Source organism: Pimephales promelas, chromosome 19 (genome assembly GCF_988280905.1).
Source record: "Pimephales promelas chromosome 19, fPimPro1.hap1.1, whole genome shotgun sequence".
In the NCBI taxonomy this organism is placed as follows: Eukaryota; Metazoa; Chordata; class Actinopteri; order Cypriniformes; family Leuciscidae; genus Pimephales; species Pimephales promelas.
Genome location: NC_142787.1, coordinates 13612959 through 13637265, shown reverse-complemented (window position 1 = coordinate 13637265; position 24307 = coordinate 13612959). Strand labels below are relative to the sequence as shown.

At 40.4% G+C, this 24307-nt stretch overlaps 3 protein-coding genes and 1 long non-coding RNA gene across 10 annotated transcripts in view; 3 read left to right on the top strand and 1 right to left on the bottom strand.

Annotated features, from left to right (window-relative positions):
* Positions 1-449: 449 nt before the first annotated feature.
* On the top strand, positions 450-1156 carry LOC120484202 (uncharacterized). The gene is made up of 2 exons (XR_005623692.2): positions 450-664; positions 761-1156. It is a non-coding gene; the product is annotated as an uncharacterized LOC120484202 (long non-coding RNA).
* A 282-nt stretch (positions 1157-1438) lies between these two features.
* b3galt9 (beta-1,3-galactosyltransferase 9) lies at positions 1439-4174 on the bottom strand. Its single transcript, XM_089123997.1, has 2 exons — positions 4169-4174; positions 1439-2906 (listed from the first exon to the last, which is right to left on the bottom strand). Exons 1-2 carry the CDS (start codon positions 4172-4174, stop codon positions 1758-1760), a joined length of 1155 nt encoding a protein of 384 aa, XP_088980123.1. The 3' UTR covers positions 1439-1757.
* Positions 4175-6510: 2336 nt separating this feature from the next.
* Positions 6511-19815, top strand: LOC120484201 (uncharacterized). 2 transcript variants are annotated; one of them, XM_039679254.2, is made up of 8 exons: positions 6511-6605; positions 10387-10523; positions 10844-11015; positions 13495-13638; positions 13735-13868; positions 13942-14153; positions 19523-19629; positions 19730-19815. In XM_039679254.2, exons 1-8 carry the CDS (start codon positions 6592-6594, stop codon positions 19791-19793), a joined length of 984 nt encoding a protein of 327 aa, XP_039535188.2. In that variant the 5' UTR covers positions 6511-6591; the 3' UTR covers positions 19794-19815. The 2 variants fall into 2 exon arrangements, with proteins under 2 accessions (XP_039535188.2, XP_088980105.1); XM_089123979.1 differs by lacking the exon at positions 6511-6605 and having other exon boundaries at positions 10265-10523.
* A 588-nt stretch (positions 19816-20403) lies between these two features.
* Positions 20404-24307, top strand: part of kcnt1a (potassium sodium-activated channel subfamily T member 1a) — a 32475-nt gene continuing 28571 nt past the window's right edge. For 3 of the 6 annotated variants that reach the window (XM_089123976.1, XM_039679252.2, XM_039679250.2), the window contains exons 1-2: positions 20405-20770; positions 21038-21190. In XM_089123976.1, the coding sequence (XP_088980102.1) occupies positions 20646-20770; positions 21038-21190 (278 nt within the window). In that variant the 5' untranslated portion in view covers positions 20405-20645. Of the gene's footprint in view, positions 20771-21037; positions 21191-22604; positions 22804-24307 lie in introns of those variants that run through there. The other 3 variants (XM_039679251.2, XM_089123975.1, XM_089123977.1) reach the window with 2 other exon arrangements.

Sequence of the window (24307 nt, the reverse complement as noted above, 5' to 3'; positions counted from 1 at the left end):
ATAGGCTTCTTGAGGGATGGAAACTTGCCGTCCTCGAAAAGTTATTAAATACATCGTTAAAATAGTCCAAGTGACTTCAAGTGGCTCAATCTTAACTTTATCAAGCGATGAGAATACTTTTTGTGCTAAAAACCAAACAAAAATAACGACTTTATTTCAAATATTCACTTCCTTCTCTATGCGCCTCTAGTCAGTTAACGTAGTGTGATAGCGTAGAGCTACGTCACATGTAGGCTCACTATTGGCCGACGCTGGTCATGTGTGTGATGCATGTGACTTACAATAACATTATTACACTATTAAACTAGTAACCTGACTCGAGGCAGAGTGAGAAGTAAATGAATAGTTGAAATAAAGTCGTTATTTTTGTTGTTTTTGAGCACAAAAAGTATTCTCGTCGTTTGATAAAGTTAAGATTGAGCCACTGTAGTCACTTGGACTATTTTAACGATGTTGTAACAGTTTTGACCTGTCACAATAGTTGTCCCTTGGTATGTAAGGCTTAGACCTGACACTAGGGGGAGGTAGTGGGCTTATTGGTTTTGGATATCAGTAAGGCAATGATAGAAGAAGTGAGATTGGTTTGGGAACAAACAGCATTGTGCTTGTGTGCCACTCTTAAGAGTCCAGACTGGGAATCTATGGGATTTTCTGCTCAGTCAATGTAAGATTTGCTGTTTGTTTATGTTTTATTCAAGGTTATTTTTGGCCTCTGTGGATGCACTTATAGTATGATGATTTTTGTTTTGTTTGTTTGTAGAAGGACTCTTTAGTCCTTACTGATAATATCCAGGAGGATTGTTCATCAAAAGAACTGTTTAACCTGAGGACACCCTACTGCTACCACCTTGATATCTGAAGGGTTGGTGGACAAGGAGAAAAGTCTAGTTGTTCGCATGGTTTATGATGAATTATATCGGACTGATTCCAACCATGCCGTTTGTAGACTTTCGTGCACATAAGTACAGCAGAATGGACTTTTCTGCCCATCCAGATAAGAACTTTTGTTCTGCTAGTTTTGGTGATATGTGACTTGTTCCTTCCATGTTGAAATGTTTTGACTCTGTTCATGATATGTGTGATTTCCTCTCATGTATTTACTATTAATGTATTCTTTACTTTTTTCTTATATGAATAATACTCACCCTTGCATCTATTTTGTGTCTTACTCAGTATTTAGACTAACACAGAGCTTAGCTGGCGGTTCCCTCCCTAACTAAAACTTTGTGGCAATTAGTCTGAGTGTGCATACTAGACTAATTGTTACAATGTCTTTAATAACTTTTCGAGGCCAGCAAGTTTCAATTCCTCAAGAAGCCTATGGACTAGTATGGAGGAGTGATCCAGCTCTCAGATTTAATCAAGAATATATTAATTTGTGTTCCGAAGATGAACGAAGGTCTTACGGGGTTGGAACAACATGAGGGTGAGTAAATACTGACAGAACTTTCTTTTTTGGGTGAACTAACCCTTTAATATCAATGCTGAAAGCAGTTGTGCATTCAAAAGAACAATTATTTTAAATAGAAATCATTTGTAACATAAATGTATTTGCCGTCACTTTTGATCAATTGAATGCATCCTAAAAAAAAAAACATTGACCCCAAACCATTTTGATTTCATGTCGACTTTAGGGCCTTTTAGAGTCTCAAATAATGAGTTTAAACACTTTGTGAAATGTATTATATTTTTGGTAAATTAAATATTCACAATAATTTATACATCTAAGTGACGCACATAAACAATCCCTGTCCATTCTAGCCCTGGGTGTTGTCGTTATTCAGAAACGAGAGTTTATCCAGGTAGGTCATTGCTTTGCAAACTACCAAGCTATAATACGTTTCCAGCATGCCGCAGCTCCTCCCTTTCCCTGCCCCTAAATCCCTCCAGGCCACGCCCATCAGCCCCGCCCCCATTCCTGCCGAGCTGAATAGAAAGTTATAACAGCAGGGGTTATAGCGAATGTGTCGGTCGCCAGAAAATCGAGCACTGTGAGTGGTCACCACGCCTGCCCGTCTTGCACACAGGCCAATCAGAACGTCGGAGGGAAGGGGCAGCGATACGTCCTCTGCGGCGACATACACTTTTCTCACAACGTCTTGAGATAGAAGGAAGGCCGGACCAGAGCAGTAGTCGGGAAGGTATTTATCAGGATACACGTGATAGGGCAGGTAATACGATTTGTCGGGGTTTCTCTCAGGTGCGGCCCGATGGATGACCCTGCCCAGGTAAAGGTCATCCGGATTTGTTCTCAGTCCCAGCAGGTATGTTGTAAGCGCAGGAAGATTTAAATACACAGAATCCTCAGAAAGAATGATAAATCGGGCTTGTGGACAAAAAAGTAGGATCCAGCGAAGCGACATTTTAACTTGTTCCCAGTGTCCTCTCTGCCAGTGTCCCCTTGAAACACCTCCTTCGAACTGAACGATGTCACCATACCGAGCCGACTCCTCACTCATCATATCTTGCTCCGCCCCTAAAGGGGAGGGGCCAGTGAAAAATAACGTCCGCACAGCAACACGGTGCACCGAAGTCTGATTGGCCCAGGAGTTTCGGACCGCCTCCCTCTGGCTTAAGTTACCAGGGGAACTCATGACCACCGTGAGGATGAGGAGGTCCTGATGATGAAGGCACGGTTCGGTGTTAATGGGATAGAGCTGCGAGGTGTTGACCCTGGTCTCAGTCAGGTCCAGTTTGCGTGCACGCTCCCGGACCTCAAGGACAAAGCGATCAGTGTAGGCAGCGGGAGAAGACTGCAAGAGAAACTCTTCGACTATGTCACCTCCAAACAGCAGCGCGTGAAACAAGATGACGTTACACAATAGGAAACACCACTGATGGGTCTGCAATCGAAACACACAGATCTGGGAGAGAGTGAAGCAACAAATGTGACCAACAACTTGAGTCTAGGGTCAATCAGTTGCAAAAAAATGTAAAAATCAAATACACAAAGAGATAATCTCTAATCTTTATTAAAATGGCCACCTTATGCTGTTCTAGTTGGTGAACCAGCAAGCAAAATCTAGTACAGTAGTGCAACATTTGAAGTGATCAAAAAAAGTTAATCAAAGTTGTCTTAAGACAAGAACGGGTATTGTTTAAAATTCATGTATAACATTGAGGAAAGGTTTTGATCCACTTCAAATGTTGACTACTGTATTTAATCAGCATGGTTTCTGGTGTTTCAAGACCAAGGAAGTCTTGCTGGTTCTGCCAGTCCATATTAAGGACCAGTATTCAAAACACAACATCCCTGCTGAAAAAAACAATAGAAACCATTACAGAAATGGTAATGGTTTCCACTACAAAACCATTACAAACTATCAGCCATTAATCATTAAAACCATTACAAAATGGTGTCCATTGCGTAGTGTGTTTTGGGCCATATTCTATTAGGATGTATTGGTTTGTATAGGTTTCCATTACTAATTTGTATTTGTAATGATATATTTAATGGTTTCCATTACAGTTTGTATTGGTTCTGATTTGTAATGGTTTCCATTACAAACATGTATTGGTCATGATTTGTATATATTTAATGGTTTCCATTACAAATTTTTGTATTGGTCATGATTTGAACATATTTAATGGTTTACATGACAAATTTGTATTGGTCATGATTTGAATATATTTAATGGTTAGGACAACCTATGTGTGTGGGTCAGGTTTTGACCTGATCACTCCCGACAAGAGCCGTTAAACCTGAAATCACATGGGACCAATGTTTTGACCAATGGCTATGACCAGTTTTTAAAAACTGTATCTAGCCTATTAATCATGTGCCCTACATTAAATCATTATTATCAAACCAAAGGAAACACTAAATTTATTGGAGTCCTAATGGTTCATAATGGTGTCCAGTAGATACCAACATGTAACCTATAATTTTCAAAGGTGTTCTGTTGGTCCTTAATGGTATCCAATAGAAAACATGTACCACCAATAGAAGAAAGCAAATTACCAATAGAGACTTACTCGGACCATCAAAGTTTCCATTAAAACCAATACATTTCCTTTTATAACCATTAAAACCATTAGGAATTCTGTAATGGTTTCTATTATTTTTTTTTTCAGCAGGTATATGCTGGACATACTCTAGAATTTGCAAAGAGGGTATAGGCACCAATAGAGAGGAACATTGATGAACTGAGGACAAATATTTACTTACCTTCATGATGTCCCTTTAGGGTGTCTTTCTTTCTATCTTCTTTTCTAAATCAAAATTCCTATTCAGTTTTCTGTCCCATGAACTAAAGTGCTGCTCACCTGGACGTTGTTTCTGCAGTAAACTGACACTAGACAGGTAATGGTAACATAACACAGCTCCGTCTCCACTGGGCAAAGATGTCCAGCTTCACCCACAGTAATAATGGATGATGTCAGGATACATTACTCAAGAGGAACTCACACACTGGCTGTTCCCATATTTTCCTCAGCCCGTATCACTTAAAGCTGCATGCTGTTCTCATCTAACAGAACATTTGTAGAAATTGCAGATGTACAAAATAAATTGCAATTTACCTTTGGGACTACATAGTACACTATGCACGCTTAGGATGTGTCCCAAATCAAACTATATTGAAAATATTAAACCAAGGACAGATTGTGCACTGGATTTTCTGAAAAGATGCTTTCATGCTTATTACCCACAAACCCTTGCACCAGGGAAGAATTTGAGGTAATACTTACAATAAAGTTTCAATATTTAACTAACTTAGTTAACATGAACTAACAACGACAATACTTCTACAGCATTTATTAATCTTTGTTCATGTTAATTTCTACATTTACTTGTATATTTTTTTAACTATTAACATTAGTTAATTCATTGTGGACTAATATGAAGAGACAATAAACTATTGTATGTTTATTAGCTAACATTAACAAAGGTTATTAAATGTTGTAAAAATTTTGCTCATGGTTATACAACAGGGCTGTTAAATTCTTGAATTTGATTGGTTGACGAAGGTTCTAAGGAGAGCAATTATTTTCAGGGAAACACACGGCTAAAGTAGTTCCAGCAATACAGTTCCATATGTCAAATAATGTCAGTTATTTCAAAGGTCCTGGTCCTTACAGGCTACAACAGCAAAATCACCAAAACCCACAACGACACTGACCACGCAAATAAATATAGCAAACATTGGAATAAAAACGACAAATTATTTACATGTTTTTTCTGCCACAAAATAATGCTTTATTACGTATGGAAAGCATCTCTTTCTCCCGCTCTCTTTCCCACTCAAACGCACACACACATATACAGTGACACACTCGCACAGAAACGTTAGGACAGCGCTGTTCTGACAATTTTATAAGTAAAATAGTTTAGCAACTTAAATTCAATACTTTTCTCACTAGGTACACTATACTTTTCTTACTATAACGGCGCTGTTCTTTAAAGCAAATAAACATACAGTTTCACTATTAGTAGAGATGCTGTTTCCGAACACTAAGAGAAGCACAGATTCAGGTAATTCACGCACGGTTAATCTCTCTCTCTCTGTCTCTCTCTCTTTCTCTCTCTAACAACTGCATTAATAACTGACTTTAGTCTGCTATCAATGGCTTGAGCCTCCATAAAATTAAGTTTTGGAATTAGCAAATTAGGCCTACACACAAGAGCGAAATTTCTTGAAATACAACATCTCAATATCTTGAGGTGTGGTAACTGTGGTAAGGTCTTAAAAGCAGAATAATTGACTCCTGTCAATTCCTTTTTAGAAAATAATGCACACCCGAGGGCTAACGGCGTGGCTGCATTATCACCTCAGGTGTGCATTTTTTAATAATTCAATGGCCTGTAGACAATTATTATAATTAACGCATTGCCTAATGTTAACAAATGAGACATTATTGCAAAGTTTTACTGAAAAAGACTTTTTAAATGGTTTTCTTTTGGATTTTTCAGTTGGTAAATGGCAAGCAAGTTGTATTTTGTGACCGTGACCATATGAATGTACAGCTTGATTTGAATGGCAAAATTTTGAAAGAAATCATTTGCCAGGGACAACAATTCAATTATTGATGCAGGTTGTAAAAGTAAAGAGGAGGCCTATAATTAAGTGTGTACACTGTAAAAAAATTATTTTCAAGATTAAAAAAGATTATTGGAGTATGTTTTAAAAAGAAATTATTATTTCAGTCTTTCTAATTCAAAATTGTACAGTTAATTCAATGTGTTTCTGCTTCTTTGTAATTGTTTGAAAGAATCACTTGCAATTCCTGTGTGAAAATTATTTACATCAAATTTATTACAGTGTGTGAAGATTGGCTTGTTCCTGGGGTGTACACTTGCCTTCTGTAAGAATGAAAGACACATGATGATTCATACAGAAGAGCTATTTTTTCACTATGATCACATTTACATGTTGTCCATCATTCATTGTCACCACTAACCTACATACCTACATATCATACATACAGTCTCTCTCTCTGTCAGTCACATACACAAATAAACCTTTTACAGTGTCTTCACTTAAGATGAGTGAGGCTCTGTCTCGTACATGATGTACTGCAGAGAACGAGTGGGAGATAGAATAAAGAAAGAAAACCAGTGGCACACAGTTTGACAACAGGCATTTGATCAACATGACATCAGAGAAGTGAGTATTGTACATTCATAAACACATTCATGATCGAAAGACACATATATAAAAAGAAGAAAGAATTTTAATTCAACATTCCTAGATGTTCTGTGCATTTGGATCAAAAGTGTATCTTCAAGGCTTTCAATTTATCAGCCACAATTATTTCTCAAAATCCTCCTGAAATTAATAATTTCATTAAGGCACAGAATGGTTAATTCTCAGAATAATTGCATGTGTGTTTTTATGATTTAAGCTATACCACTGATTTATTTTGTGTAATATGTTATTAACTGAACTTAGTAGTCACACTATGCATGACTAGATTCACCGTGTTTAGTACGGAAGCTTTGTTTTAGCCACATTGAATAAAATCTTTTAATTTGCAATTCTGATGTTATTTCTCACAATTCAGAGTTTACAACTCACAATTCAGAGGGAAAAAAGTCTGAATTGTAAAATAAAAAGCTGCAATTATCACATTATTGCCTTGCACACACGTTTGCAATGCACTATTAATAATCATTGCATTTTGATAGGTTATAAAATGCTTTAAAAATGAGCTTTTATTGAAATTAAAATAGCTTTTACCAAGTTTCTAAAAATATGTTTCTGATGGACTTTATTATATTTTGTTATGTGACCCTTTTCCCCCATCCAAAAATAATGTTTTTTATTTATTTATTTTTTTTTACCACATGGTAGGTCCAGTCTTCTACTTGTACTTTAAGTTTAACCTTGTCAAGCAAAATAGTACCTCAGAGTTTCCTGATGTTCACAAAGATTTTTTTTAATGATGTTGTAGGGACAAGGAGAGATGAAGTGTAGCAGTTTATTGAAGAAAACACACAAACAAAGATCCAAAAAAGCAATGAAGATTCCAATAATCCATAAAGGAAACAGAAATCTATAAGAAACAAAACCATCAGGAATAATAATGAGAACCGCAACAGTTTGGGATATAAAGACAATAACCGACAACAGACTGCTGAAACAAATATAGACATGGATAAAATTAGGCTAAACAAGGCACAGGTGAAGGTAATGAATCTCTATGGCAACAAACAAGGGTAACAAAGCAGCAATGGAAAAGTCAACTGGAAATAAACAGTGAAACAGTAAATGATAGAAAGTGAATATACATGATAAAATAAAAGTCTTTAAACACAAATGGGAAACAAGACAAGAATTATAGTAGGCTAGATAAATAAAGGATATTTAGTTATGCCTTGTTCATCTGATGATTTAGTGATCAGTTGTCAGATGTAAAAGAATTGAGAGATTTTATCCCTGCAGCATATGTATGCCTCCGTCTCTCATTTAGTCACACATATAGGGCATTCCCATTTCTCTGTCAGTCTTTGTCTCTGATAATTATGAGTTTTAAAAGTCATGGGTTGAGTGTGATGTCTGCCAGAAACCCATGGTGACTGGTTGTGAAAACGTTTGAGCTCTGGGTTGTCATGGTAACAAAACTGGTTGCCAGGGAGATGATTGCATTATCGGCATATGGAAACAGCATGGTGAATTGGTGACCGGTTTAGCTCTCATGGTTTCATGGTGTTAAGTTAAATGACAGTGCAATTGGTTCTCAGGGTTACAGGAGTGCGTAGTTGTCATGGCTTGACTGTGTTTTGACTGTCAGTGCAATTATTTTCTCTTGTCACTTTGTTTGTGTCGGTGAAGAATAATTTCGTGCACATTGCATACATGTCTGATGTGATATGTTTGTCGATAAGAGGTAATATATTTTATTGTGGCGACAGGCGCAGTCCACCCATGACCCCTGACACCCACAACCCCCATCCTCTGAGCTGTTGTCCTGCTGCAGCACTGCACTTACCATAGCACTGTAAACCACGTCTCAAAAAATGTAATAAAGGGAGAGACATTATCAGCAGAATATCAGAAAGGCATGAGCACTAAAAGCAGACAGAGTCAAGGACATTCGACTTACACCCACACGCATGACTCACAACTGTGTTCGTGTATATCAAAAACGATTGATCTGTTCTTATTGAAAAATACAGATTGAACCAGACATAGTTGCGTATGAAATGAAAAAGCTAGATAAAAAAAGAAAAGTGAAAAATGTTTGCCTATACAAAACTAAAGGCTTAGTTCACAAAGAATGGAAAATTCTGACATCAATTACTCTCCCCCATGCTGTTCCATAAGCTGTAAGATTCAAAAAGATCATAAAGGCATCAAATGAATACATATGAATCAAGTGACTCAATCTAAGTCTTGTGAAGAGATATGATTGCTTCATATGATCGAGAGATTTAATTTCGGCTTTTATTCACACTTAAAGGAGAACTCCGACACAATATGAACCTTTGGTCTAATAAAATATCGGTACCTAGTCAACCGTTCTCTGAGATTTGCTTTCATGATAATCGAATGTAAGAGTTTTACCTCTAAAAACTGTTTAGCGTATAATGCTAGTATATGGGGGCATTTACTAAGTAAAAAGAAATCGCTAGTTTCACTAACAAGGCTCAAAATAGCCCCACACTGACACAGTAACATAATGAGGGTCCATACATGCAAAACGAAGCATTCAGAACTTTGTAAGTGTACAGACCGTTTAATAAGAAGATACTTTATAAAGACAGTTCACTTCGTGTATACAGACAGGAGCCATCTTTGGAAATCAGTCACGACAAGTCAAACCACGAACGTCGTGCTGAGTGAGCTGAAATGTATGAAGTTCTGCGAACTTCTGAACTGTATGAACGGCGTTCGGGGATCGACTTATCGAGACTATTTTCTAAGATGGCTCCTCTGTATACACGTAGTGAACTGTCTTTATAGAGTATCTTCTTATTAAACGGTCTGTACACTTACAAAGTTCTCAATGCTTCGTTTTGCATCATTATGTTACTGCGTTAGTGTGGGGCTATTTTGAGCCTTGTTTGTGGTATAAACTAGCGGTTTCTTTTTACTTAGTAAATGCCCCCATATACTAGCCTTGTACGCTAAACAGTTTTTAGAGATAAAACTCTTTACATTCGATGATCATGAAAACAAATCTCAGAGAACGATTGACTAGGTACCGATGTTTTTTTAGACCAAAGGCCCATTTTGCGCCGGAGTTCTCCTTTAAACACATGTAAAGCACATCAAACTTTGCTTTTTACTAAGTTTCTAAAATATGTCTCTGTTTGTCTTTGTTCAAATTTGGAATGCTGTGATATTTTCCTCTGGCATCATGCATGTACAGTATATATTCTTTTACCACATTTTTCTAAAAATTTTTGTGTTAAACCAGATAAATTCTGTCCCTCCACTGACAAATTTCAAGGCAAGTTTCAAAAAGGTCATAAAGGCATTGTAAAATGAATCCATCAGCGTAAAGTGCAGTCTCTTTTTACAAACCAATTACAACGTTTTCTTGAAAGTGCAATCTACTGAATGCAATCTACAAATGATCAAATTCAGTGATGTAGCAGACAATGTTGGTGGGCCCCAATTCCAATCCTGTGGCCCAAGTCAAGTCTTTCTGATCTTCTGGTCTATGGCTCAGATCCCTCAATCAGATGTAAGTCGGTGGGATTTGTCCCCTTATTGTTTTATAAAGCTTATAAGCCTTATCAACACACATCTCTGACTGAAGGATCTGAGAATCACTCAGTGAGAGCAAGATACACAACAGTGATCTACTGTACAGCATGTTCACAGCTGAGCAGATGGCTGTTTTGTTGTTTGCCTGCTGTGTTTTAAGTGTTATGAGTTTGCGTATGTTTTATCTGAAATGCATTTTCAGGATTTCCTTTTTTTATGTGTTTATGTTTAGTAAACACTTTAAGGAAGATGAGGACCTTTTGGTCATCAAAAACAATGACTGCAACAAGGGTCATTACTGTAACAACACCAGCTCAAAGAGGAATAAAGCATCATCCAAAGGCAAACCCGCTGACATGATATATGTTGGTCAGTATTTCTAGCCGTCTCTGTCTGTCAATGACTTTCAGACTTTTCTACACCTGCCTAAGCATTTTAGGAAGTTTGGTCTACTGCCAGTGGCAGCTATAAATGTAAGCAGTATTAATAGTATAAAATCACAAATGAGATCTCAGTTGTTTCTCTGCATGTTGTAGGTTTTTTGTGTTTAAATCTTTTTATTTGGCATTTTAACAGAATATCATTTATAATTACAGTTTTTTTTAAATGCAAAAGTAAATAAAATACATACTAACATATATGCATGAAAAAAAAATGTTGTAGGTTTTTAAATGTTTGTTTGTGTTTAGTTGGAGGCTGGAGTAAAGATGACCCGTTCTGTCCAGTTGAGCAGTTCTGCCCCCAGTATAATGAGTGGAAGATGACCGCTCCAATGCACCATCAACGCGGCGACACAGGGGGCGGGATCATCTACACTGTGGGCGGGTGTGATGATGTCACCTGTTTGAGCAGTGTGGAGAGGTGGGAGTTTAGCACTAAATAAACTGTCCTTCAAATAGATTTTTTTGTGAAGTGCATGGGATTCTACTCACAGTTTATTTTAATAGTGTTTGGGATTAAATAATATTAAGCTATTTTACTTTTTAAAATTAAATTAGTCAAATTTTAAGTATATAAATTAGAGCCAGACCGATTTATCCAGACCACACCATAAGAACCACACCATATCACGTACAGACTGATGGTCTAACGGTGCAGTTCAATCAAACACTTAAACAAATGCTGCGAAAGTATGTGCGTAAATCTGGAGCTGACTGGGATCAGTGGATTCCATACCAATTATTTGCTTACAGGGAGGTTCCGTCAGTCTTCAACTTGAGTTGCTATATAGCCGGGAGTTGCGGGAGAAGTTGAAGGGCATTACTCAACTAGCTCAGTCAAACCTAGTTCAAGCACAGTAACGTTAGCGGCAATATTATGATCAAAAGTCCAAGGTCAGAAGTTTTGGAGAAAAGGTGTTGGTAATGTTACCCAGTGATACCAGCAAGCTGCTTACTAAGTGGCAGGGGCCTTTTAAAGTGGTCCGTAAGCTTCGACCTACCATTTATGAGGTTGCCAACTCAGGAAAGTGGCGCTCACGTCGGGTACTGCATGTTAATTTGCTCAAGAAATGGCATGAGAGGCTGTCACAAGTTGCTGAGGTTTGTATGATTCATCAGGTGGAGGATGAAGATGAGGTGGAGGAACAATACTTGCCACTTCCTTCAGTAAACACTGTTGAACTTGGTCATCTCTCACCCCTTCAAAAGTCACAGCTTCAGAAGATTTGTAGAATAGGGGTGTGCCAAGAGAAACCAGGGAGAGAAACCACTCTGATTCATCATAACATCACCTTGCAAGAAGGGGGTGACACTCGACTTAAGTTCCTGAACGTCTTCTACCAGCATTGATGGAAGAAGTGAATCAAATGCTAGCCATGGGGATCATTGAGTCATCTAGAAGTTAGTGGTGTAGCCCAGTAGTTTTGGTACCTAAAAAAGATGGAAGTCTACGCTTTTGTGTGGACTTCAGATATCTGAATTCAGTGTCCAAATTGGACTCCTATCCTACCCCACAAATTGACAACTTGATTGATCATCTATGAAAGGCTGAATGGTTGACCACACTTGATTTATGTAAAGGCTACTGGCAAGTAGCCTTTACAGGCAATCCCAGACTGTTCCCTCCATCAAACAAAAACTCACGTGAGAGCATTCCTGGGCATGGTTGGGTGGTAAAGACGATTCATGCCTAATATTGCTGTTCGAGCAGCAGCCTTAACCGACTTGACGCGAACAAACTGTCCAGTCCAGATTCAGTGGACTGAGGAGGCTATATGCCTTCCAGGACATCAGAATTTACCAATGATCCAGTGCTGTCTTGTCCCAATTTTGAAGAACTTTTTGTTTTGCAGACTTATACTTCTACAGTTGGAAGCTGTATCCTAGAGAGGGGAAATACTCCACAGTTGAGAAGGAGTGCTTGGCCGTTAAATAGGCCCTGGACATGTTCAGGTACTACCTTCTTGGTCGAAGGTTCTTCCTTGAAATTGATCACCGGCCGCCGCAATTGATGGATCATATGAGACTCAAATGCACAAATCACTCGTTGGTACTTATCCATGCTATCTTATCATTTCACTGTCCAGCACATACCAGGAAGGAGTAATGCTAGCGGACTTTCTTTCTCGCCTGTCGGCTTGAAAATGAGTAGGGGGGAGTGTGACGGTCATGGATTGAACATGGACTTGAGTTAATAAATGCACACACACACACACAGACACTGTTTACTGACATAAGAGTTTATTATGAGTATCCATCGAAATGAGTGATTGAAATACCTGTTGAATTTATGCAGTATTGTTTAAATCATAATTTTAGAGGTTCGACAGGGAAATGGTGGCGGGAATCTTTGGTTCCTCTAAAAAGAATTGGAATCTACTATTTATTGAGCAGGGGTGTTTCAGGGACAATGCGGCCGAATTGCTTCTGTTATTTCCTCTTCAATGTATTGGAAATGATATCAACTGTTGTATAATTATCTATTTTGAACAATATGACAAAATGTTTGATCTAGACTCTATATTTATGGGAAATTCACGAGTTCACATATGCATGCAATTAGAATGGGTATAGTTGAATGCAATTTGGCGTGCTCGAAGTTCGGCCCGAACCCAGAGTACTCCCTCCATGTAGTTAGGATTAGAAGTGTGGAGATGGGGCAGTGGAGGGGTGCTGCTGAACTGTCAATGGATTGAGGTGAGACTGCTGAGTCTATAAATATATCTCTTTTCATTGATTGTTGATTGCTCTCCACCTGTGTTAATTATCTGAACATGCTCCTCCTGAACTTTGTTAATAAAACATCATGGGCCTTATTTTAACGATCTGGGACAGGGGAATCATATGGGGTCTATATGAAGCTTTAAAATGCTGAGTGAATGTGTTTGTTTATGTGTTAGGTATGATCCAGAGCATAACACCTGGTCTGTGGACGTGCCGTCGCTCTCCTCGCCACGGTCAAGGGTGTGTGTTGTAGAGATGGATGGATGTCTCATTACACTTGGAGGTTTTGACGGAATGACCTGCATTAACACAGTAGAGAGGTCTACACACAATAAAACATACTGTATATACATACATACAGAGAAACATAAGATATGAAGATCTCCTTTAGACAAACTCATACACATTTGTTTTAGATATGACCCATTGAAGAATTCCTGGTCTAAGTTGACTCCAATGCTGAGGAACAGGGCAGCTGCATCCGCCGCTGTCCTGAACGGTCAAATTTACGTTGTGGGAGGAACAGATGGAGACATGGCGCTAGATTCAGGTACACAAACACATACATGTGCAAATTTGAAAAAAAAAAAAAAATGTACTTAATGCTCATTCTTCTGACCTAGTGGAGCTTTTTGATCCATTTGAGGCATGTTGGTGTCTCTGCCCCACCATGTCCACCCCAAGGGTGGCTTCAGGGTGTGCTGCGTTTCTTGGCTGTCTGTATGTGGCCGGAGGACGAGACGAATTTGGTCTGTCATTGAGCACCGTGGAAAAATACGACCCAGACACTCTCCGCTGGAGCCCGGTTAGGGCTATGAACAACAAGAGATTTCAGGTTTGACTGAATAAGAGCTAGTCTTCCTAAAATAATAATTCACCAATAATTCACTGTCATTCTAAACAAATATTACCATTCTAAAATTATTCTGAAGTGGTTTAATTATGGCTGTAACGAAGGGTCAGAGGCGTGCAGATCCATATGCAGTGTCTTTATTAAGAGTAGTCAAACAAGCAAGAGTCAACAATCAGCATCAAACATAGAACAGGCAGTCCAAGAGCATAAACGATACCAGGCAGGGGTCAGGACAGGCGGCAATGATCGTGATCCAGAGAGAACAGGCAAGGGTCAGGGTAGGCAGCAAACAGAGAATCAAATCCAATAACAGTCAAGGGTCAGTACACAGGGAATCCAGAATAATCGGTAGAGAAACGCTCAGAAATGTCGCCGGGGCAAAACAAGACTTCGCACTGATGAATAGTCAACGGGCTGTTTATATAGAACGGGGAATGAGGTTCACCTGTGCCGGTAATCAGCGCTAGGTACGGGGCTTATGGGAAATGGAGTTTAATACTCAGGAGACGGAGCTCTGGGTTGAGCGGAGAGAGCCACAGAGGTGCGATTCATGACAGAGCCCCCCTCCTGCGAGCGGCTCCTGAAGCGAGGATGCGTGCGACGCCGAGGTCTTCCACGGGGTCTCGGAGCAGGTCTGGTGGGGTGTTGCTGATGGAACTCGGAGATCAGTGTAGGATCAAGTATATCATGGGACTTTACCCAAGATCTCTCCTCAGGACCATACCCCTCCCAGTCGATGAGATACTGTAGTTCCCTGCCTCGGCGTCTTGAGTCGAGAATCTCCCTCACACGGTATGCCTCCTCACCCTCGATGATGATGGGAGGGGAGCTCGTCTCCGCAACCTCGTCCTGGTCCCTCTCTCCACTCGGAGCTCCGGCGGGTTTGAGTAATGAGACATGGAAAGTGGGAGATATGCGGTAAGTAGATGGTAGAGCAAGACGGTATGACACAGGGGTAATTTGTCTAAGAATTTTGAATGGACCCACGTACCTAGGACTCAGCTTTTTGCAGGGAAGACGGAGGCGTAGATCCCTGGATGAAAGCCAGACCCACTGTCCTGGTTGATAGTTGGGACCCTTTCTCCGATGACGGTCTGCTTGTTCTCTGAAACGTCGAACTGCACGTTGTAGATGCACATGAGCATTATTCCAAGTCTCTTCACTTTTCTGTAGCCAAGCATCAATGGCTGGAAGGTCCGTGGGCTCCCCTGACCAGGGAAATAGAGGCGGTTGATAACCCAGTAAACATTGGAAAGGAGTAAGACCTGTAGAAGGCTTGCGTAAGGAGTTCTGAGCGTATTCGGCCCATACCAGAAAGTGACTCCAATCCTGCTGGTTCTGGTTACAGTATGTCCGTAAGAAACGTGTGAGTTCTTGGTTAAGCCTCTCTACCTGCCCATTGGCCTGTGGGTGATATCCGGAAGTCAAACTGACATTAATGTTCAATCGTTCACAGAGAGCATGCCATACCCGAGAAGTGAACTGAGGACCCCTGTCCGACACGATATCCTCGGGTAATCCGTACATCCGGAACACCTGTTGCACCAAAGCTTCGGCTGTCTGTAGGGCTGTGGGGAGTTTGGCCAACGGAATGAACCTGCAAGCCTTCGAGAACCGGTCAACCACTGTGAGAATGGTGGTGAAATTCTGGGATGGAGGAAGATCAGTGATAAAATCAATGGCAATATGGGACCATGGTCGTTGTGGTACTGGAAGTGGTTGGAGTAGTCCGGCCGGTCTATGATGGGATGATTTGGAAATGTTACAGGTATTGCATTGATGTACAAAGGAGATGACGTCTGTTTGAAGTGTCGACCACCAAAACCGGTTGGCTACCAGATGGGTAGTGGCTGTGATCCCAGGATGACCTGCGCTGGGGGTATTATGCACCCATTCCAATACTCGGGTGCGAAGACGGGTAGGTACATAGGTGCGCTCTGGTGGACACTCTGGTGGTGCTGGTTCCTCGTGCTGTGCAGCCGAAATCTCCGTCATAATGTCCCACTGGATTGGAGCCACGATGAGAGTTAGAGGAAGAATGGGTTCTGATGTGCGAGGACCGATCGAGCTGTCAAACTGCCGTGAGAGAGAGTCAGCCTTGCCGTTCTTGGAACCTGGACGGTAAGTGACTTTGAAATTAAATCGACTAAAGAAGAGGGACCACCTGGCCTGTCTGGGGTTCAGTCTCTTGGCGGTCTTAATGTACTCAAGGTTACGGTGATCAGTCAGAACAGTGAAAGGCAAATGAGCTCCCTCCAACCAGTGACGCCACTCCTCTAATGCTGCTTTCATAGCCAGTAGTTCCCGGTCACCTACGTCATAATTTCTCTCTGAAGCATTAAGCTTACGTGAGTAGAAAGCACAAGGAAAAAGTTTTGCTGGATTCCCCTGCCGCTGTGACAGTATAGCCCCAATGCCTGTATCGGATGCATCTACCTCCACGATGAATTCCCGCTCAGGGTCTGGATGGTGCAGAATGGGAGCTGTGGTGAATCTTTCCTTTAACTGTTGAAAGGCAGAAACGCTTCTGGATGACCACTTTAACTGATGTCCACCTCCTTGCAGTAGGGACGTAAGTGGTGCTGCGATGATGCTGAAGTTTTTAATGAATCGTCGATAGAAGTTAGCAAAGCCCAGGAAACGTTGCAGTTGTTTGATGTTAGTGGGTTGTGGCCAGTTTACCACTGCTTCAACTTTACTGTTATCCATGGTGACCCCCTCAGCACTGATGATGTAACCTAGGAAGGCGATCTGCGTCTGATGAAACTCGCACTTGGGTAACTTGGCGTACAATTGGTTATCCATGAGCCGTTGTAATACCGCTCTCACATCTCTCACATGATCCTCAAAAGTCTCTGAGTATATCAGGATATCGTCAATGTACACAATGAGGTTCTGATTTATCATGTCACGGAAGATCTCATTGACAAAGGACTGGAATACTGAGGGACTGTTGGCTAATCCGAAGGGCATCACTGTATATTCATAGTGCCCCGTAGTGGTTGAGAAGGCTGTCTTCCATTCATCTCCCTCTCTGATCCGTATTAAGTTATAAGCATTTCTCAGATCAAGCTTGGTAAAATACTTGGCGGTACGGAGCTGTTCAAGAGCAGCGGGGACTAATGGCAATGGGTAGCGAAATTTTACGGTGATCTCGTTTAGACTGCGGTAATCGATACAGGGACGCAATCCTCCATCCTTTTTCTTCACGAAGAAAAACCCAGCTGAAGCAGGAGAAGTAGATGGTCTTATGAAGCCCTTAGATAGCTGTTCTTCGATGTATGACTTCATAGCCTCGGATTCAGGCTGGGAAAGAGGAAAAACTCTTCCTCGCGTAGGAACGGCGCTGGGAATGAGATCGATCGCACAGTCATAAGAGCGGTGAGGAGGAAGTTTGGTAGCCTTGTCCTCACTGAAGGCTAAAGAGAGATCGTGATATTGTGCAGGAATCTTCGATAGGTCAAGCACTTCGGAATGAGTGATGGGTGAGGATACCTTGGTAATGGAACGAAGACAGTCCTTCTGACAGGTATTGGACCACTGGATTATCTGTTTCTCAGACCATGATATGACGGGGTTATGTTTCTCTAACCAAGGTAATCCTAGAATTATGGGGTGTCGTGGTGATTCAATGGTAAGCAGTTGGATGCTCTCAGAATGAAGGGTACTGGTCTGTAACGTGACTTCCTGCGATATATACTGTATCTCACCACTCCCCAACGGGCGTCCATCTAACGCTGCTACTGCCATCCGTGAAGTACATGGAATGAGAGAGATATGGTAAGTTTTGGCGAAAGATAAATCAATGAAATTTCCTGCTGCCCCAGAATCTATCAGTGCTGTGGTGTTAATTCTCTCCTCCCCAAAGTAAAGCGTAACCTCCATATCAAATACATTAGAGGAATTGACAGAACAACTCACCACTCTAGAATTTCGGGGAATGGGTCGCTTGGAGCATGTCGCCCTCATGTGGCCAGCCTCACCGCAGTACAGACACAGCCTATTGCGAACTCTCCTCTCTCTCTCCTCTGGCGTTAGATGAGTATAGCCGATCTGCATGGGTTCGCTCTCTTGACTCACCGCTAGCGGTAGATTGACTCTGGGACTCTGTGGAACTCTCCGAGCACGTATGAGGTTATCCAGACGAATGGACAGATCGATGAGTTGATGGAGTGATTTTCCCTCATCCCGACAAGCCAGTTCTCCTTGAAGCTCAGCATTTAGACCCTTTCGATATAACAACTTGAGTGGATCATCGCCCCAGCCTGTTTGAGCAGCGAGGGTACGGAAAGATAACGCATAATCAGCCGCTGAAGAGGCGCCCTGGCGTAAAGAAAGCAGCTGTTCACCTGGTTCCCTCCCTCCGGCGGGGTGTTCGAAAACCTCCTTGAATTGCAGCAAAAAGTCGTGATAGGATGGAAAGGTTAAATTACTTCCCTCCCAAAGTGCTGTTGCCCACTCCAATGCTCTGCCGGTTAACAATGAGCATATAAATGAAACTCGACTCGCGTCAGTCTGATAGAAATGGGGTTGTTGATTAATGAAGATGGAGCACTGCATTAGAAAGCCTTTACACTTGGCGGGACTTCCATCATATTTCTCAGGAAGGGATAAACGGGGATTGATGGTTGCATTACCCGCTATAGGAGGAGAAGGTTCGGACGCTGCCGAGGGAATAGCCGCAGCACCAGAAGGAGGCGTGAGTAACTGAACGGACTTCACAAGTTGCTCGGTAAGTGTAGTCAGTTTGACCAGTTGCTGTTGGTGAGATGCCAGGATATTAGCTTGAGTGGATAGTTCTGACGCTAGATGATGCATGGCTGCTGGATCTTGTTGTGGCGAAGTCTTCTGTAACGAAGGGTCAGAGGCGTGCAGATCCATATGCAGTGTCTTTATTAAGAGTAGTCAAACAAGCAAGAGTCAACAATCAGCATCAAACATAGAACAGGCAGTCCAAGAGCATAAACGATACCAGGCAGGGGTCAGGACAGGCGGCAATGATCGTGATCCAGAGAGAACAGGCAAGGGTCAGGGTAGGCAGCAAACAGAGAATCAAATCCAATAACAGTCAAGGGTCAGTACACAGGGAATCCAGAATAATCGGTAGAGAAACGCTCAGAAATGTCGCCGGGGCAAAACAAGACTTCGCACTGATGAATAGTCAACGGGCTGTTTATATAGAACGGGGAATGAGGTTCACCTGTGCCGGTAATCAGCGCTAGGTACGGGGCTTATGGGAAATGGAGTTTAATACTCAGGAGACGGAGCTCTGGGTTGAGCGGAGAGAGCCACAGAGGTGCGATTCATGACAATGGCCTTTGAGGTAAGATTATTGTGTTTAAAATGCACAGGTTTCTTTAGTGCTGTTTAATGGCTTTCTATTGGCTATCGGAGGATATGATGGTGTAAGTGACCTTAAAACAATGGAGGCTTACAACCATGAGAAAAACTCCTGGAGGTGTGTATTGTACTGCCATTATTTATACCTAAATGATGATGATAGTAGCCTACTTGTTTTCTTCATCTCTCACATTCCTTATATCTTCTCTTGTGTTTAGACATTTTGGAAGTATGAAGTCCAAGCATCCAGGTGGACATGTGGCTCTGGTTAAGGCTGTGTGAAATGTATTGATTGAAATGATGATGATATCATTGTAATAAATGACAGTGAAATAAAATTTCTGTATAATTTCTTGATCCTCACAAAACATAATGCTATTATACATGTTTTCCAGGATCATATTGGATAATAATACCAAGGTATTTTATTCTAGCTGTGGCAGATGAAAATGGAAATCATTCAGTATGGTATGGGCCTATGTCAAAGTAAGAAAACAGCATATTCTACTATTTGGTAGGCTACTTTTCTGTTCAGAAATTTTCCACAGAGCAATTATTAGTCAATTAAATAGGCTATTATAAGTTAAATCAGTAGATATATTTTGATGACTTTCCCGGGCATGAGGAATCACAATTTTAAAATGCCCATGACCTTGAAAAACTTTATAAACAACATTATAAACTCTGCTTTTATGAAGTTCTGTTGCTACGTTACTATGAAAAGATGTAGCCTTGGCAACTAAAGAGAAACTTGATGTCTTTTTACAGAGTAACAGTTATTATTCGTGATTGAATAAGAAAGATGCCTATCAAGGCTGTCCACTGTTCAGCACAAGGCGCTGTGTCTGACACTTTAAAATGCCTCGACGATATTACCTCTCAATGTTAGTTGATGTGGAAGTTGAGAGAATCCGTTGCGCTCCACGGGTTTTATTTAAAAAATCAGCAAAAATAAATAAATAAAATAAAATTGTCAGAAAGTGAACAAGACTGATTACATTTCAAATCAGCCGACTTTTCACAGGGTTTGATTTGGACAACATACTTTTACCACAAAGATTTACCTATCTGGATGTTTACACATTTTTGATCGTTGACTGAAAAACGTGTTTTTAATCGTAAAAGCGGCGCGCGATGCCTGAAGAAACAGTGGCCGTGACGTTTCCGTCCGCGTGCTGCTCCCTGGATGAAAAGATAAGCGGCGCGTGCTACACCAACCACACATTTGAATACGATGATGGGAGCACCTCGCGCCTGAGGTAAAGTGCGCGCACAGTTAATTGTCTTTAGAACAAACCATAGATAGACAGATAGATAGATAGATAGATTTCATTTCATTTATTTGTGTACCGGTGGCTCATACCACAATCTAATGTATTAGCCTATAGTTGTCTTGGTCGGTAATGCATCAGTTTCTACCCTTAAAACTAGGCTGTTATTCAGAAGACATCTAAGACCAGCTTGCTTTTTAAAAATGTCAAATAGTTTATTTTTCCAAGTCTCTGTGTCTTCTCTTTCACTGCTAGTCCGAGATGTGGCTCCAGTTGTGGGGGCAGAGGTGTGGTCTTAAATGTGCAGGAATTAGAGATGACCACTGGAGCATCAGTGGTTCCTTCCCCTCAAACCTACTTCCGGTTCCGAGACCTGTTGCTTGGAGACCAGACGTTTTATGATGACAGGTAAAAAAAAAAAAGGCTATATAGTGACAAGTTGAAACCCTCATTCACTATTCCCTACGTTAGTCCACTAATACTGTTCACTCGAGGAGTGAATGAAAAGGAGTGAGCGTCTTTGTACACTCATTATTGCAGTGTTATGTTGGATTAAGTGCACTCAGTTACGCCCACTATGGTTTCAGACACAACTACAAATGGCTGTCCCTCCAAATAACGCCGTATTTGGGGGTATATAGGGTGTCGATTTTGGTTCCAGTCCATGTTTAGACCACGTAGCCCTGCTCATTGTGTTCTGTCTTATGGTTTCCACAGTATAAAGGTAAGATCTTAAGGATTTATGCATAAACCGCTACTGACATTTGTTATTTTATATTACAACACTTCTGATAACTTTCATTAAGTCTACAATAGTAAATCCACTTCACCAGCTAATTTCTCTTTGACAGCGATGCCACAGAGCTACCGCAAAACCAAGAGTTCAAACCTAAATTTCTAAAGATGGTTGCGCGCATAAAGTCTATATTCCCCAGTGTCACCATTGCTCTGTCTGCAAATTCACATCTGTCTCATTGAAGACCAGGAGTCAGAACTAGATCCAAATGACTATTAAATATTTATGAGTTATGATGTTTCTGTAATACGGCCCCTCCCTGGTTAGTACTTACTGACTGCATCACAAAAAAAAGATTAGAAGTTATAGCACAGCAATATACACCTTTGAACTCCTCAGCAACCATAGAAACACCTTGGCAACCACCCAGAACATTCGATATGAAAAATATAACTTTGAAAATCATGTTTGGATTTGTTTTTAAAACCACTGAACAAGAGAACAACAAAGTTGCTCATTTACTTTTTTATACTGGCAAACCTTGAATGTTAAGAAAAACGTCACACTGTGTGTGTGTGGGCATACAGCCACATCTCTCCAGATCGACAGAAATAGCCTCTTGAGCAGGTTATTATCTGTAATTTCCTGACAACAGGAGGGAGAGAGATTGTGCACTGCGGAAAGGTGGGAAGAGAAAAACAGCTAAAGAACGGCTCATTTGACTGAAATATTTTAATTTTCTTCAATGAGTTTGTTGCTCATTCATTCAAAGTTCTCTTTGTAAACAAACACATTATGAGATCACTACACACACTCCTGTGACTTTGCATTAACACAAAGACAAACAGCATCGCTTGAGGCATTTAGCAAGACTAACATCATCCACTGTACATTTATTTTTAAGCTTTTTGCATTAGCAGAACTCGTAAAGTTTGTCACGTTTTACAGCTGTTGTGCATGCCATATGCTACTTAGGTGTGTATTTGACATAGAGATGCTAGTAAAACTAACAAAGTGTATTGAAATACGCTTCAGAGGCATACACAACAGAGAGAGAGACACGCTTGAGCGCCTGCAGTCAGGAGTGTGTGGGCGGGTTATTTTGAACCGCTGAAGATTATGTACTTCCATAACAATCCTCTCAGCTCAGATCTCTGCACGTCCCTTGTCTAGAAACCCTCTGGGTTTTCTCTGTTATGGAACAGAAGAATACTGTACCATCCTGGGTTAACCCGGCTCTGGTCAACTGGAGACTGGACTCTTTTGGTAGCGATGCTGGGCAGAGGTAGGATGCTTCTCTAATAAGAGTCACTGCAGTCTTAGAATGACTGGAAATGATCACTGAGTTTAGGCTTTTTCTCCTTTTTGCTAAAGTAGGAACGCTGTGTAGTGGGTTTCAGGTGCTGCAAGAGTTGCACTTCTCAGTTGTTGTCAAAGTTTTTTTGCATTTTTTATAAAATTAATTATTTGTTATTCCAGTTTCACTGTTTTTATTAGTAAAACATGCTCTATAAATGATGACATATCTAACAGAAACATCTGGAACATTTTGGACAAAATTATTCCAGGGGTTGTAATGTTGATTGCTCCGTCTCACTTTATTACGGCAAATAAAACCACCATTCCTGTGGTCTCCATGGGAACTGGCGGACATATCGCATCTCCTGTCAGAGATTGTTGTAGAGAATTGCTCGTCGTGCTCAACTATGTAAACAGAGTAAAACATGGTAATGGACAGAGAAAACGAGGGGGGACACAAGCTGATCAGTTTCAGGAAAACTCACATGTACTGGCACATATTTGTATTGACATTATACATCAGTTTATGCATTATGATCATGCGCATTCATATCTACATGAGTGTTTGATGCATAACCTGTCTGCTTTTCTTGATTTTTAGGTTCAAATGTGTTTATATTTCACTATTTTGAATCACATTTGGATTTTACTTGTTTATTTTAAATAGTTCTGTGATAAGTGATTTTTTTTTTTAAAAGACTCATGCGTGCATGATGATAATTATAAAATAATTCTCAAACTGCTGTTTAAAATAGTTTTAGATGGAGTTTAGCATGTCGTACCACAGGACTTGTCTACTTTTGTCAAGTGTTTCGTGTCAACTACCCACATGCATGAATTCACACTGTCTTACTGACTTTATAAGGCAGTGTTGCTGTAGCCTCTGGCAGGTCCACCTTCACCATGATAAAGTGAACTTGTATTTGCCCTCTTTCACTTTCTCTTCATCTCTGTATATATATATATATATATATATATATATATATATATATATATATACGTATATATGATCTGTCTGCCTATACATTGCCTACCCACATGCATGAATTCACACTGTCTTACCAACACAGAGCACTGACTTAATAAGGCAGTATTGCTGTAGCCTCTGGCAGGTCTACCTTCACCAATGTATATGTTTATTCTGGTTATATATATGATCTGTCTGGCTATATATTAGGGTGACCATATTTTGATTACCAAAAACCAGGACACTCGGTCCAGCAAATAGATACTCAAATGATACTCAAAGTTTACTCAAAGATGCCTTATTAATTTCAATACATTTAAAGTAGGCTATGCCTCCTCTGTATTGATAGAAAATTGTTATATTACAAGACACAAATTCAGATAGGCTTCTCAGAGGTTACTCAACATGTTTTATTATGACAGGTTTCAAAAATAATGAATGAAATAATGATAGAAATAATGTCTCTTTTGTATTAGAAAAATAAATAAATAATAAATAACTAAAAGAAATACCTCCAAATTTA

Coding starts and splice junctions, on each gene's coding strand:
- LOC120484201 (XM_089123979.1), top strand. CDS start 10,280: ATGGCTGTTTTGTTGTTTGCCTGCTGTGTTTTAAGTGTTATGAGTTTG. Junction 10,524..10,843: donor CGCTGACATGATATATGTTG/GTCAGTATTTCT, acceptor GTTTGTGTTTAG/TTGGAGGCTGGAGTAAAGAT. Junction 11,016..13,494: donor TGTTTGAGCAGTGTGGAGAG/GTGGGAGTTTAG, acceptor TTTATGTGTTAG/GTATGATCCAGAGCATAACA.